A 16,721-nucleotide genomic window follows, 5' to 3' on the forward strand; every position below is an offset into this window, starting at 1 on the left:
ACTTATTTCTTATTTCAAAGAAATGGCTCGTGTATTGCAAAGACTCAAACCCAAACCCAAACCCACTGTCATTGAGTTGATTCTGACTCATAGTGACCCCCATTGGGTTTCCAAGGTGGTAAACCTTTATGGAAGTAGATTGCCCCATCTTCCTTCCATGGAGTGACTGGCGGGTTTGAACCACCAGCATCCTGGTTGGCAGTCAAATGCCTTAGACACTGGTCCACCAAAGCAAGCAAGTCTCAGATCAATGGGCCAGAGGACAGGCATCAGGCTGGAAGCTTCTCCTGACTCACATGGTGGCAGGGGCTGATGAACTCCAAATTGGCAGTGGTGTTTCCTGCACATAGGTGGTACCTCTGCTCCTTGTTGTTAAGTGCTGTTGAGTCATTTTCTACTCATAGTGACCCCATGTGACAGAGTAGAACTGCCCCATAGGGTTTTCTAGGCTATCATCTTTATGGGTGCAGATTGCCAGGTTTTTCTTCCACAAAGCCACTGAGTGGGTTCAAAGCCAACCTTTCAGTTAGCAGTCAAGTGCTTTAACCATCATACCACCAGGGCTCCCTTGTTCCTTTTCACCCCTCTTACATTACTGAAATTCCTCTTCATCAGTGGAAATCCTCCTGTCCTTTAAAATCTAGGTTAGGCTCCGCCCATTTATGAGGTCTTCCTGTAAATGGCTCCCCCTATTGCCCTCTTTGAGCACTCAGCACTATTGTTCCCTATATTTTTCTTGTGTTTACATGCCATCTCACCAAACTGGAACTCTGCGTTCTTTATTTCTCAACAGCTTCAGCATGTGGCTTCAAGCACACAATACTTTTAATAGCTAGCAGTTGATTCAGTAGTTGATTCCAATTGCAACATGACTATGTTCAAGCAAGAGGGACAAGTCACTTGCAAGGAGCCCATGATTACACTTATTCTGGGGTCCTTGTATGTTGGTCAGAGAGAAGTTCTGATGGTGCAGTGGTAAATAAAGTACTTAGTTGCTAAGCAAAAAGTGAGCAGTTCGAACCCACCAGCCACTCTGTAGGAAGATGTGGCAGTCTGCTTCTCTAAAGTTTGTTGTTGTTGTTGTTATGTGCTGTTCCATTGGCCCTGACTCATAGGGACCCCTTCTTGAGTTTCCTAGGTGGTATCACTACGGAAGTAGATTGCCCAACTTTCCTTCTGAGGAGTGGCTGCTGGGTTTGAGCCTCCAGCCTTCTGGTTAGCAGTCAAGTGCTTTACGCACTATGCTCAGCCTTAGAAACCCTGTGAAGCAGTTTTACTCTGTTCTACAGGGTCACTATGACTTTGTATCAACTCAACAGCAATGGCCTTGTACTATGTTCAAAGACTTGGGACCTCCCCTGACATTACCAGGTGGGCTGGAATCCTGTGCTTTACACAGATAAGTCTATGGTGCATAGTAGGGGGTAGGGGCAGCCCCAAAGCTGCTTAACTCTGCTTTCTGTCTCTCTCTAGGAAGGTATGTCTTCTCTCATTGCTGCTTGTTGGCCTCTGGGGCTGTGCAACCTGCCACTGGAACCCTGTGGGGGACATCTGTACAGCCAAGCCCCGGGACATTCCAGTGAATCCCATGTGCATTTACCGCTCACCAGAGAAGAAGGCAGCTGAGGAGGAAGTCCCAGAGCAGAAGATCCCTGGGGCTACCAACCGGAGAGTGTGGGAACTGTCCAAAGCCAACTCTCGTTTTGCCACTGCCTTCTATCAACACCTGGCCGACTCCAAGAATGACAATGACAACATTTTTCTGTCACCCCTGAGTATCTCCACAGCTTTCGCTATGACTAAACTGGGTGCCTGTGACAATACCCTCAAGCAGCTGATGGAGGTACAGTCTAAGGCCCTTCTGTCCAGCCTTTGTGCTGGGACCACCTTTCAGGGTTCTATAGGACCAGTGGTTTCTAACCCAACACTAAAGTTCACTGGGGAGCTCATTACTGGCTGTGATTCCCTCTGAAACTCTATTAATTTACTTATTTAAATTTTTTAAATAAGGTAAGGAATTATCACCTGGATGTCTTAGTTCCATCTTTGGAGCTACCTTAAAGTAAGGGAAGGCCTGTGTTTCTTCCTACTTTTCTTCTTAATCATTCTTTCACTTAGATGTTTATTCATTCATTTGGTCATTTATATGTTTATTCATTCAACACCTCCCTGTGCCAGGCAATGTGCTGGGTGGTAGGGATTCCCAATTCCTGTCCTAGAGGAGCCGACCATCTAGTGAGCTCAGGCATACTGGCTCTTGGACATGAGGATTCTAGGTCCATATGCTGAGATCTGGGGTTCAGGGAAGCCAAGAGAAGCCTCAAGGATTTAAGAGCCTTTTCTGGCTCTGTGCGGTACTGATCATTTCCAGGTAGTGACTTAACTTCTGCCATTTATGTGAGGGGGAATTTGACCAAGAAAGGAAGAAAAGTCATGGATAAAGCAGCCAGTGATTGCACTATACTAAGTCATAGAAATACTACATCATTAATCTGTCCTTGGCTTGGATTCCTGGCTGGCCTTCTTTAGGTTGAATTATAAATTAGAAGCAAAGATAATCAACAGGGAGGCACAATGACCTCTCTATACCTCAGCATAGTACAGTGTTTACTTGAATCCCAGACACTAGAGTCTGTGGATCTTAGGAGGGTTTGTCTCTATTCTAGTGGCCAGATTTCTGCTGAACTTTCATCACCTCTTTTCAGCCCTCTGGCACAGGTTAACCCAAGCCTTTGCTCCACAGAAAAAATTTTGCTTTAGAGACAACTCTTAAGAGACAAACTACTGCCTTCCTTTTTTTCAGAACTTTCAGTAAACTACATATACATTGGTATTAATTTCAAAGGTCTTCCATATCCTCAATGTCTCTGTTCTCAAGAAAGATCTTAAATGTGACCCTTGCTATAAGAAAAGCAGAAGCAGAACACTGTTTCCAAAGTAAGCATGTCCTGTAGGTCCTCCTCTCCTGTGAAAGAGATTAACAAGACACTATATGTTGGAAGGGAGCTCTGGTGGTGTAGTGCCTAAGGCATTTGACTGCTAACCAGAAGGCTGGTGGTTTAAACCTACCAGCCCCTCCTCAGAAGGAAGATTGGGCACTCTACTTCCGTAGTGATATTGCCTCGGAAATCTGAGGAGGGTTCGTTATGAGTTGGATCCAATTCAACAGCAGTGAGTTTATATGTTGAAAAAGTAGGGTAAGAGTGGGAAGGAAAAGAGAAACACAGCACCAAGCTTTTGGGGAAAAGACATCATCCCAAAGGAAGTACAAACTGAAGGAAAATTGGGAAAATCAAAAGCAGAGAATAGGTAAGGCCAAACGATCTCCTTTTCCTAAGAAGAGTGTGTGGCAGGGAGAGGAAAGAGTAGCTTCATGCATTTTGCCTTGGCGCTGCTGATGGTGGGAGACTGGGGTATGACAGTTTCATGTGGCAGTGACTGGTAGAGATTAAATTTAAATTCTTTTCAACCCTGAAAGTTTTTGAGTCTAGCACTGTTTAATCCTTTACTGATGGAATAACCTTTGTCTTTCTCGTCCCTACCACCAGCATTCCAGAGCCCATCAGAGGTGGCCCCAGTCTGTAGCCTGGAAGCATTTGTTTCTAGACAGGACACTGTTGTTGCCTTCTCTGCTCAGAACTACCAACACTACTTTTCTCATTCCAGAAAAGAAAATCTGGGTGTTGATGTAGAACCCTTTAGGGGCTTCAGGTGGTATCCCACACTCTTTTTCCCTTTCTCTATTTATTCATTTAAAAAACATGAGCTGAGCATTAACGCTGTGCCTTGCACTATGCTCAGAAGGGCTCACAACTGAGGTGGCTGTAGATTAGGTAGTAACTGGCAATATAGTTACCACCCATATTAGCCAGGCTGCCCCATACCCATCACTGTTTTTGTTTGGCTTCTATAGGTGTTTAAGTTTGATACCATCTCTGAGAAAACGTCTGATCAGGTACACTTCTTCTTTGCCAAACTGAACTGCCGACTCTATCGAAAAGCCAACAAATCCTCTGAGTTGGTATCTGCCAACCGCCTTTTTGGAGACAAATCCCTCACCTTCAATGAAACCTACCAGGACATCAGTGAGGTGCTATATGGAGCCAAACTCCAGCCCCTGGACTTCAAGGTGAGTTGTAGATATCATTCCTGATCTCAGAGTTCTTCACCCCACTCAGAGATTGAGGAGGTGGAAAAGCAGGGTCCAAATGAACACTGCTGTAGTGAGGGCTGGTGGAGGGGGAAACTGTAAGTCACAGCCCCTGGAATACTTAGTCTTATTTGAAACCTGAGAAAGCAATCGTATCTCTATCTTAGATTTGGTAAAGGGTCAGCAAAAATGACAAAAACCCTCAGTGAGATGGCTTGACACAATAGCCTCAATGATGGACTCACATATATCAAACATCATAGAGATGAAGCAAAAGTAGGCGATGTTTTGTTCTATTATACACAAGGTTGCCATGAGTCAGAACCAATTCAATGGCACTTAACATGGCTTAGATTGCAATGGTTGCGCTGAAAGTTAAATAATGAATTCTCCTTTTCACCCACAAAATTCAAACATACATTGAAGAGCATTCTGAGAATGCCAGTCTTACAAATAATTTAAAAAGCTACCATGACTGATGATAGAGCCTGGTGAGACCCCTAAAACTGAGGCCTCTAGTTACGCTTCAGGTCTGGAACCAAACTCACTCCTGTGGCCTCCAGCCAAACAATAGACAGGCATATGGGGTGAACATTTACATCAGGTAAATACACTCCTTAGAGCAATCAATCATGGGAGAACAGAAGGGCAGTGTTTGCACAGGGAGACAGCTGGGGGTGAGGGAGAGTACAAGGGAGGGAAGAACACAGAGAAGAGGTAATTATGGAGAGGAAGTGGAGAGACAGCTGTTACACTGTGAGGAATTGCAGTCAATGTCATGAGACAAAATGTGTTTGAAATGCTATATGGAAAATTATTTTCCTCCATAAACTTTCGCCCAAATCACACACACACACACACACACACACACAAACTACCATGACCCTATAAAACTGGTATATGCTGCATTTTTATTTTTCTCTTTAAGATTCACAAAGTACATGAGCTCAGTAAGTGTTCTGAGAAGTCCTGCAATAAAGAAACCTGTTGACTTTATTCAAACGATAAGCATTTCCCAAACTTATTTGACCATATGGGTCTTCACCCCACCCTATCACTCATTAGCTTCCTACAGAGTATGTTTTGAAATCCCTACTCCAGTGAGTTGAGGTTTTCCAAAGTCACAGAAGATAATAATTTGTTTTCCTCAGACCATTTTCTCCTTTCTTCTATTCTGTTCCTTTATGTATTTCAATTTCTCTTTCTTTTCTTTTGCTTCTCTTTCTTCTGTTAATATTTATGAACTATTTGGAAGATTCATGGCACACTAGTTATGTGAGGTTCTCTCGGTCTGGTTTCTTAACCCAATGGTTGGAAAGGGCAGAGGGCTGATGAGCATAATAAAATGCTGCATGGGTAAGTGGAGAAGCTGACTGGGTAGCACAGGTGAAGAGGTTTGTTTTCTGTCCTCCTCAGGGAAATGCAGAGCAGTCCAGAGTGACCATCAACAACTGGGTGGCCAACAAGACCGAAGGACGTATCACTGACGTCATTCCCCCAGAAGCCATCAATGAGCTTACTGTCCTGGTGCTGGTTAACACTATTTACTTCAAGGTACTCAAAACGGCCTAGAGATCCTTGGGATTGCAGTGGCTCCCAGCCACTTTCTTTCATACATACCGCTGTGTTTATGTAGATAGATCCTTTCTGAGAAATCGTTCATGCATGATCTGGCCTGAGAACCCAGAACATTTAGAGCTGTGGCTCCCTGGACCCTGGTAGAGTGCAGAGTGTTCATACTCACAAGTCAGCACACTCTCCTACAAGGTGTGTGTGGTGATAAACTCTCATATGTATGTGAAAATTTCTGCTGTCTGGTTAACTCTTTGACATTTATAACAAAATGACAAGTCTATTTGCAATCCTGAGATGTTGTCCATTATCTGGAGCAGCTTGTACAGGAACTCAAAAGTCCCCCTGTCCTGAAGCTTCTGAACCTCCAGGGTTTCCTCCAACTTAGCAGAGACCTGTTATGTGACCATGCAGAGAGCCTAGTTTTCCTCAGAGTCAAGAGTTCTAAAGGCTCTTCCAACTTGATTATCATCTGGGAAGGAAGATAAGGAGAGGGTGGTGGGAATAAACAAATCATTGACACTCAAGAGGGCTCCAGTTTAAGGCAGATGGGAAGTATGACCCCTCTGCCCATCCTGAGACATGCTCCATCTTCCTTCCTCCTACAGACCCCAGGGCTTTAGTCAGTCACTACTGTCATCAATTACCCTGTCTCTTGGGCTTTCCCATTCCTCAGGAATGGAGTAGGTGACATTTCCACAATTTTGTGTTTTCCTTTAGTTTAGAGAACACTTTGGCACTTATTAGTCCTCTTGCTCCTCACAACTGCACAAGTGAGATCGTGGGCCCCTCAGACTGATTACCTAATTTACATCCTGACTCTTCCATTCTTGACTGTGTACCCTTGGGATAAGTTACCTGAGACTTTTCTATGCATTTTCTGCATCTATAAAATAGTGATAATGATAAGACTACCTTGGAGGGTTGCTGAGAAGATTGAATAAATTATTGCAAGTGAAATGCTTAGAACAATACCTGGCACACAGAAAGAACTCTAAAAATATTAGCTATCACCAGTTTCTACTTTTACAGATGAAGAACCATCCTACATAAGACTTAAATGATTTGTTTCAAAATTAAAAAGCTGTAAAGTAATAAATTATAATTACAACTTTGAGATTCAAAGGGGTGTCTTTTATCTTAGGGTCCCTCCCACTCTGAACGGGAAGACAGCCAGGAGTCACCCTCTGCCCAAGAGGGCCTCCAGACTTCCTAAGACTGTCGTCTGTGTCTGGCCTTTATTCATCTGGGGGACTCTGGAGATTGGCCCTTGGGGAAGGGGCTGATGGGAGGCAGAAAGCAAAAGGCAAATAGACTTGAGAAGAGACTTGCAGGTTCTTCTTTATAGTTTTTATTTTTTTAATTATAAAAGCAAACAGTCACTATTGAAAATCTGGAAAATACATAAAAGTACACAAATTTAAAAAATCATTCATAGCTGTATCATTCTGATAGTCATTGTTAATTTTTGTATATATCCTTTCCATCTTTATTCATCTATCTATATGTAATAACATAATGTGAATATTCCCCACATCCATAAATATTCTCATGTAGATGCTTCTGTTCTTTCTTTGTAATTCTCCCACCTGCTTCTTCCAGGGCCTATGGAAGTCAAAGTTCAGCCCTGAGAACACAAGGAAGGAACTGTTTTACAAGGCTGATGGAGAGTCATGTTCAGTATCTATGATGTACCAGGAAGGCAAGTTCCGCTATCGGCGTGTGGCAGAAGGCACCCAGGTGCTCGAGTTGCCCTTCAAGGGTGATGATATCACCATGGTCCTCATCCTGCCCAAGACTGAGAAGAGCCTGGCCAAGGTAGAGCAGGAACTCACCCCAGAGGTGCAGCAAGAGTGGCTAGATGAGCTGGAGGAGATGGTGCTGGTGGTCCACATGCCCCGCTTCCGCATTGAGGACAGCTTCAGTGTGAAGGAGCAGATGCAAGACATGGGCCTTGTGGACTTGTTCAGTCCTGAAAAGGCCAAGCTCCCAGGTTAGTACAGGAAGGACTTTCCTGCTCTCTCTGCCCCCAGGGTGGTCTGACCAAAGGTGGAAGAGTTGGAGAATAAAGAGCAGAAAAGAGCAATGAGTCAGGACACCCGAATTCTAACCACACTTATACCACTAACTTGCAGGAATCCCTTCTCTCAAGACCTCAGTTTCTGTCTCGGTAAAAGGGAAAAGTTGCTCTAGGATTGACACAGGCCCAACCAGCACTGATGCCCTTTGAGTCTGATAGAGTCTGACAGAGGAGATGCAACTAGGTGGAGAGGAATTTGAGAAGGCATTAGAATGCAGAGTAGAGACAGAGAAGAGCTGGGGACATCTGGGTACCTCAAAACAGGTAAAGCTGACACTTCATAAGCTCTTCGCCCATATGCGTCCTTAAGGCCACTTGGACAGAAACATCTAACCTTTTCCAAGTTGTGATTACTTCAGTAATGGTACTTAGTGGGTTTGGTGCTTCCAACCCAAAATCTCTTAAAAATATCCATTAAAACAGCTTTTTTTAAAAGAAGTTTACAACGTTAGTTTACCTTTACTGGAGTGCTTTAAACTAGATCTGAAAACTTATATCTCTCATAAAAATGTTACCAGACTTTAAGAGTAGAAAGATAATTCCACTATATGGCATAAGTTTTTTTTTTTTTTTTTTTTTTTCTAGTAGAGAGTCCCTCCACAAAAGCTGAAGCATGAGAGTAAATTCACAGGTTGTTGTTATGTGCCGTGGAGTCGGCCCCCCTTCTTGGGTTTCCGAGGCGGTATCACTACGGAAGTAGATTGCCCCATCTTCCTTCCGAGAAGTGGCTGGTGGGTTTGAACCACCAGCCTTCTGGTCAGCAGTCAAGTTCCTTAGGCACTATGCTACCAGAGCTCCAAATTCACAGAAGTCAGGCTTAATGTTAACCCAGAGTACTTTATTTTTAGCAGATGTTGATATTTTGAGAGTGTAATTAGGTGATGGTCCAGGATTTCTTCCTATTTTTCACAAAAGCCCAAATGGACCTCTTGATTCAAATGGAATTCCTTTCTCTGGGGTGAAGCCAACTTTCTCCCATTTCACTGAGGCTTCTCTGCTCTTTTTCCAGGTATTGTTGCAGAAGGCCGGAAAGATCTCTATGTATCAGATGCATTCCATAAAGCATTTCTTGAGGTAAGTGCACCTTTGCTCTTTCTTCCTATGCTACTTTCCTGCCACTTTATCATTCAACACATCAATATCTTGTGTAATTTTTAACTTTGGAGTTCCTGATCCACAGACTTTATGGTATAAGATAGCAGACACATGAACAGGAGATGCAACTATGGGAAAGGCTTATATCCGTGTCAATTAATCCCCAAATCTGTAGCCCCCTATTTCCTGAGACCTGAGGTAGAACCACCCTCCCCTGATACCTCTGTAGTCTATTTAGCCTACACTCTCTCCTCCCATGTGTCCTGCAGCAAGTCAAGCACATAGAATAGGAAGATTACTGGTTGGGCCTAGATCCCTGGGCAACACCAATATTTTGGGGAAAGTGACACAGAGAAAAAGGAGGTAGTAAGGGCCACCGAGAAAGACTGCAGAGGAGGAGGAGAACCAGAATAATATGGGCTCAAAAAATTCAAAGTTTTAAGAAAACGGGAAGCATCTAGTACAAAGACTGAAAAGTAACCACAGGCTACCATTCCTTGAGGAATTTGTTAAGTATAGCGGGTCACATGCCTAACTGTAATGGTTGAAGAGTGAATGGAAGGTAATGAAGAAGAGGTAGTGAATGCATCATTGTCCTAATGTGTGTTCCAGAGAGCTAATACACTAGACTACACAGCAGAAAACAGAAAGTTAGGTGGTTAAATAAATCTGTATCCTCTTCTCAAGGTTGGGCAATCCTACTTCCGTAGTGATACTGCCTCGGAAACCCAAGGAGGGGTCGCTATGAGTTGGGGCCGACTCGACGGCACACAACAACAACAACAACAACAACATATCCTCTTCTTAGAAGATTAACAATGCACTGGTGTGTCGAGGTCTGAGAGATCCTATAAACCAAAACCAAAGCTACTGCCATCAAGTTGATTCTGACTCATAGCAACACTTGTTGGGTCGCCAAGGCTGTAAATCTTTAGAAAGTAGACTACCTCATCTTCCTTCTGTGGAGCTGCTGGTGAGTTTGAACTGGCCAACCTTTTGGTTAGCAGTCAAATGCCCTGACCATTACACCACCAGAGCTCCTTGAGAGATCCTATAGTGAAGAAAAACATCAAATACTGCTAAACCTAGTATATCCCATGGTATCCTTTGTTGGAGTAATAGCTATGTACAGCCTGTGGAATTTCTGGCTCACAAACAAAATATAGAACTCTGGACCAGCAGTATTAGTCATTTGGGAAGCCTGACCTTTGGAGATTCTGGGGTGAGGCCTAAGAATCTGTATATTTACAGAGCTCCTCAGGGAATTGTGATGCACAACTAGGTTTGGGAACCACAAGAATAGACTATTCTTTGAGGGGATCAGGCTGTGAAGGAAGAAGGTAGGCCAGTGTTAGAAGGGGTCATTAAAAAAATCAAACCCATTGTCACTGAGTCAAGTCTGACTTGACCACCATTAGGTTTCTAAGGCTGTAAATCTTTACAGGAGTCAATTTCCTCATTTTCCCCCTGCACAGCAACTGGTGGGTTGAACCATTGACCTTATGGTTAGCAGCCAAATGCCTTACCCACTACACCACTAGAGGGCCTTAGAAGAAGCCATAGGACTAAGGAAATTAGAAAGGTGGCCAAAGAGAAAGGTTTCAGAGCATGGTGCTAAAGTGTAGTCCCAGAGTCCAAACTTAGTAGATGTGTGGTTAGGAGGAAATGAGAGGGATCAAGGGACAGGAAGAGGTCAGATTAATTTAATGGGAGTGAGGAAATATAATAGCTTGAAAAATAGAGGGTTACAGTCTGAGGGAAGGATACAATTATAATTTCAAGAGCAGTTCTAAGAGACACAAGTCCAAGGCACAGCCATGGGTCTGCTTTGCTTAAGTGGAGTGAAGGTAATGGTTACTGGGTTTAATGAGATGAAATAAATGAGAGATTAGGGTGTTGAATGGGTCTCCTACGAAGATGCTGCAATTGTCCAGGTTGAATATGGCAGAAATTGGGGTGGAAAGGAAGGTGAGGTGCCAAAACTCTCAATGTGGGGATATAACCTGTAGGACAATAGATGGTAGCAATGTGTAGTACAACAATCTATAGGGTATTATGGTTAAAATAAGGGATTTTACATGAATGGATTAATGGTTTTGGAAATAAAAATGATATAGTTGACACTTCCTTTCATAAAGACATGGAAGAAAAAATACTCAAGAACACTACAAAATAGGCTGAGTCCTCAAGAGTTTTAACTATCATTGAAAATGCTGAGTGGTCAGCTCAGATTTCTTGTGGGCTTTGAGGTACTATTAGGAAGAAGCAGAGGTCTGGATTCATTTTAGCCAACATAAACACATAATAATAACCTAAGGTTCCTCCACGGACCTTGGAAAAAAGCTGTTTTTCTTGAAAATCTTGAGAACTCAATACATGAGACCTGAATTGATTGTAGGTCTCTGGGAAACCTTTACAAATCAGATCCTGGTTTGAATAAAAGGATCCTGGTCACATGAGGATCCTTTTATCCAAACCAGGATCTGATTTGTAAAGGTTTCCCAGAGATCTACAACCAATAGGGGTCGCAGGTATGGAGTTCTCAAAGGATCTCTGATGGCAAAGTGCCTGTGGTATCTGACTCCTTAAGCAGAAGGCTGGTGGTTCAAACCCACCAGCCACTCCTGGGAAGGAAGACTGGGCAATCTACTTCCATGAAGATACAGCCTCAGAGACCCAAGGAGGGGTTGCTATGGGTTGTAACCAACTGCAAGGCAGCAAGTTTTTTTTTTTTTTTTTCTTTTCCTCATGTGAAACCTCTAAAATGATCATAAAATAGGTAGTATGAGTGGGGAGGCAGAAGTAAGGAAGTGAAGAAAAGTGAAAAGCAGTGAGAGAGAGACAGAACATGATCAACCAGCTCCCCTAAACTCAGAGATCAGAAGTACTTTCACTTGAGACACGGGCAGAATTTAGGGCCCCAAGCAAAATTTTCTTAAGCTCTCTCTCTTTCTAGAACTGTGGTGACTCTGCCCAGTCTTCCTTTTGAGGTAGTGGGTTGAACTGCCAGCCTTCTGGTTAGCAGTCAAATGCCTTAGGCACTACGCCACCAGAACTCCCACTCTGCTTATTACCCAAGTTCAAATACCATTGTTCCACCTCCCAGCCAGTCCTTGGAAGGAAGATTGGGCAATCTACTTCCATAGTGATACCGCCTTGGAAACCCAAGGAGGGGTCGCTATGAGTTGGATCCGATTCCATGGCAGTTGAGTTTGGTTTGGTTTGGTTGAGTCTGCTGTTCTAAGAAATATTTATCTCATACAGCCAGAGGACCTTTCTCTTCATAAGTCCTAGGTGCTTAGCAGTTGCTGTAGGGTAGTGACAGCTGAGATCCTGAGGCTCCAAGAGTAAAACTATCTCATCTATGGAGCTCTGATTTTGAGTTAAAATCATTTAGCAGCTGGTACAAAATAAGCTTCCTGTAACACCATTACAATGGTGTCAGCCAGAAATGTAGCAAACTTGTCCATATCAAGATTTCCCATTCAGGGGTTATCTGAATAGGACCCTTGTACTTATCTAGCACAGGGTTATGACTAACACAAGTGCTTTCAGCAATTCACCGGATGAAGAAAGGAGTAAAAGTAGGGTCCTGGCAGGGCCCCAACCTGACCCAACTACTTTCTACTGGAAAACAAACAGCATTTTGACAAACGGTTGTGTCTGTGAGTGATTTACTTGCCTATAATGAACAGCAGAGTAGCTAACGTATCGGTTTTGTCTCCTACGTGACCGACAGGTAAATGAGGAAGGCAGTGAAGCAGCAGCGAGCACCGTCATCGGGATTGCTGGCCGTTCGCTGAACCCCCACAGGGTGACTTTCAAGGCCAACAGGCCCTTTCTGGTTCTTATAAGGGAAGTTGCTTTGAACACTATTATCTTCATGGGCAGAGTAGCCAATCCTTGTGTTAACTAAAGTGGTCTTATTTTTTGCACTTATTGCTATTTTGGTTTGTGTAAAATAGAAGTAAAAATAAATAAAACTACTTCCATCTCATAATTATGAACAGGTATTGCTGCCCGACACAAAATAATTTGGAGAAAAAAGAATGGAGATACTATTGTAGCATTTGGTAAAATGGTAATTCAATTGTTCTCTAACCAATGAGAATGTGGGTCAAGAAAATGAAGGCAGGAGATATGTCACTGCTTCACCCTGAAAGATACCAAGCATCTTGAAAGGGCAGGGGGAGCTTGAATTTTCAGTATTCCCATCACACTTCAAACATATTAATCTTTAGGTACAGAATAGAGATTCAAATCTGAGTATTAAACCATTTAATTCTCAAACCACTCACATGCATAATGTTCTTTTACACAGTGTTAAAATAAAGAGGAAAATGCATTTTTTTATACAAACAGAATTTCAAGTATACATTAATAGACTTTTCAGATTACTAACCAAGTTGCTAAGATTTCATTCACATTGTTTTTAAAGCTGTTCAACGAGAAAGCTTTGCTAAACTGCTTTAAATGTTTATATAAATCTGTATCTTCACTCTTTCTTTGAATCTCCCTCCCCCAACCCCAGTTCTCTGCCCTCCCCCCTCCCCCGACACAACAGGGCTCCTGGGGCTCTAGGAGACATGCAACCCCATCAAGAACTATTGGCTTTTGTCACCAGGGGAAGGACAGAATCTACAGGAGGAGAGACTGAGAACATCTGTCAAATTAAGGGAGAGAACAAATCTGACATTCAGAAATGACACAATCAGGATCATAACATGTAGCCTTTGTGTTTTCACTTGACTTCCTTTATCAAGACGATTCCAACAGCCTCCCACAAAACAACTCAGAAGTTTCTGACAATTTAGTAGCTGAGAAAACTACACTTAACATTGGGTATTTTGCCCAGTGAAACTTGCAAAATTAGGGTAGGCATTTTGAAAACGCTTTTTCATTTTGGTTGTTTCTTTTTCCCTCTGGCACAGGGTGAGGGGAGTTTTAAAATTTTTGTTATTATTTATATGTTCACATTAAGGAATTTGCTAATTTTACATGGTCTGGCAAGAGTTCTCTTTCGTTAACTCTCCTCCTGAAGTAATCTGGCTTCAGGGCAGGAAAAGCCAGTCTTTTTTTTTTTTTTTTTTAGGAATTAAAGTGCATTTTTTCAGAAAAGGAAGTGGGAGAAAGTGATAATGATGGGGGGGGGGGAGAAGAAAATCCTATTTGTATATATAGGTATTTATAGTTAAGGTCATAATAAAACATATTCTCTAAGGAAGTAAGATGCACAAACCCAGTCCAGCCCCTTCAGTGGTACAAGAGTGCTACACTGGCTCACTGATTTTTGTGATGCATCTTTATTAATGGAGTAATTGCTTCAGAAGAAAGTTACAAACCTTAAAAGTTAATTTTTTTAAAGGGAAAAACAGACTGGCAAAAGTTCTACCAGTTAAAAATACTCTATCCCATTCCCTTTCAGGGATGACAACATTTTAGAAATTGATTGTCTGTTTCAATACGAAACCTTCTGGGTTAGCAAATTGTGAAAAAATGTTGTTGGATCAGTTTGTTGCTTACAAATATTTTGCCATTAAAAACTGAAGAAGAGGTGGCACAACTGATCCTCGCTATCAGTTAGTACCTGCTTAGGGAACTGGAATTTTCCTATGATCTCTTCATTTGATAGCTACCTCCAGAATCTTATTTTCTGACTATTTTCCATTAAATGCTTCACTATATCTTGGGGGGAAAAAAAACCCAAGAGCTTTCCAAGGAGAAGTAAATGCTACATTTACTGTATGAGAAAGTGATGGGCTCAAGATGAGAAGGGGGAACTTGTCCTGGATTCTGGCCTCTGAGTCCAGTGTGATCTATCTTTCACAGTGACCAGTGGGAAGGCACAGTGCCAGGGACAGGTAGATGGGGACAGCTGTCACCCATCACATAAGCACCATAGAGAACAGTTGGCCAGATTTCTTTCAGACAGTGTCCATCTGAAGAAAACCAAATTTCTGCTACATTGACTTTTCTTTCTTTGAACCTTCAGCCTTCTCTTCTCAGAGGCAGAGCATAAGTGGGTCTCACCCTGAAATTATGAGGAACCAGAAAATCTAAGTGCTCTTCCAATGAACTTCTCCCTTGACTCACGGTGACATGCTAAATTCAAAGTTCAATTATAAGATTATCTAAAGGACAAGCCATTGGTTCCTGACTGAACTGGCAGATCCATTTATGTTCTTCCATTAGATCACAAAATAATGTAATAAGCTAAAACTCTGAACACAGATTGCAGCAGATGAAGTGAATGGAATGGGACAGAATACACTTCTTTTGCCTATAGCTTGAGAATCTTTGTCTTTTGTTGAGAGTAGGGGAAAAGGACAGGGACACCTGGTCAGATTTGGATTTGTTGAGCTGTTTCAGAAAGGGTTTTCTAGAGGTTTAAAAGGAATCAGCAAGCCAACCCAGTAGAGCAGAAAAACTTGACTGAAATTCACAGTTCTGACAGGGAATTCCTGCTAGGGAATTTGTTTCAATCCTCACTTAAGATAAAGTACCCAAGTCTATGTATTTCTCTTACCATTACTTCCTCATCCTCTTCCTCCACTCTCTTCTCAAAAATCTTAAAATCCAGTGTGGTATGATTTGCATAAAGTTCAATGAAGTTTCACAGTACTCCACAACATCCTTCTTCAGTACGAAAACACTAAGGTGCTAGCTACTCTTTTTGGATACGTACACGTCCCATAGGCTATTACTGCCTTTTTACTCTAACCAGTAACAGGAAGCCTTCAGTGAATTTTCTAAGGCATAGAAGGCATTTTCTCTAACTGACACTGTAGTATTTGCATGCTAAGCAAACAGCCAGGTCTTTATGCTGCTGTAATGAAGTGTCATAGTCTGATGCTAATTCAGTCATGTGCACTAAGCTACTGTGTCTTCAACCTACATCTTTTCTTCTCAAACACATCATTTGTTTGAAGTTCAAATGAACAATTATTTGTAGCAATACATGAACATTTTTACAGGGTCAAGAATTCTCCAGAAGGGAGTGTACTACATTTGAACTTGCTCTTTAACACTAATTTCTTTCATGAATTAGAAGTCACCTGGTAGCTAGTTAATTTGAACAGTGATGCTCACTTTTTAAGGATAATGGACCAATTCTCCTCTGCCTAGTACCAAGTATGAGGCTTAAAGGACAGGTAAGGAGCTCAGGAGACTGAAACTGTGGAGGCCATTAAAATATCTTTGCTACCTGGAATGGGAAGAATGGAAGATATAAAACCTCTTTGGGAATTACCAGGTTCGATCTTTGACACTATGGACCAATGACTGTAAAATGACTCATTTCACATTTCATAAAAGCTTCAGAAGTATTTAGGCTGTGGCTAGTGCAGTTCATTTACAATGAAATAATTAACAAAAAATGAAAGCCGCTTTACACTGAAATCTCACTTAGAAGACAAAGTATGATACAAATAATCAAATAGATCTTGATCACCTCAGGCAGAATCCTTCTTTTTTATCCATTAACTTTAACAATACTACTTGTTTATTTTACAAACAGAAATCACCCTAGGAGAGTTGGGCTTTTAATAAGTTCAGGTACTGCATTTCATCTAGCAGAGTTGAGAAACAAATACCTGTATCACATATACAAACCAAAGAAGGTTCTAGAGATTAGATTTTGAAAATTAAGTTTTGCTTACTTACACATACTTTGTATTTGGTATAGCGGGAAAACTGGATGGATGGCACTATCTCCTTCCAGAATTATTCTGATGATAGATGATCCACTCTGCCAACTGATCCTGCCCTATTAAAAACTTTAAATTCAGAGTCAATGCCTGGGATAGGAATAAAGATGTCATATCA

At 42.1% G+C, this 16,721-nt stretch overlaps 1 protein-coding gene across 1 annotated transcript; it reads left to right on the forward strand.

Annotated features, from left to right (window-relative positions):
- Nucleotides 1-913: 913 nt before the first annotated feature.
- On the forward strand, nt 914-12,813 carry SERPINC1 (serpin family C member 1). Its single transcript, XM_007947102.1, has 7 exons — nt 914-958; nt 1,478-1,843; nt 3,914-4,129; nt 5,567-5,704; nt 7,325-7,715; nt 8,812-8,876; nt 12,637-12,813. The coding sequence occupies exons 1-7, from the start codon at nt 914-916 to the stop codon at nt 12,811-12,813; spliced, it is 1,398 nt and encodes a 465-aa protein (XP_007945293.1).
- Nucleotides 12,814-16,721: the final 3,908 nt, after the last annotated feature.

Source organism: Orycteropus afer, unplaced genomic scaffold (assembly GCF_000298275.1).
Source record: "Orycteropus afer afer isolate SDZICR_OR568_19922 unplaced genomic scaffold, OryAfe1.0 scaffold00175, whole genome shotgun sequence".
In the NCBI taxonomy this organism is placed as follows: Eukaryota; Metazoa; Chordata; class Mammalia; order Tubulidentata; family Orycteropodidae; genus Orycteropus; species Orycteropus afer.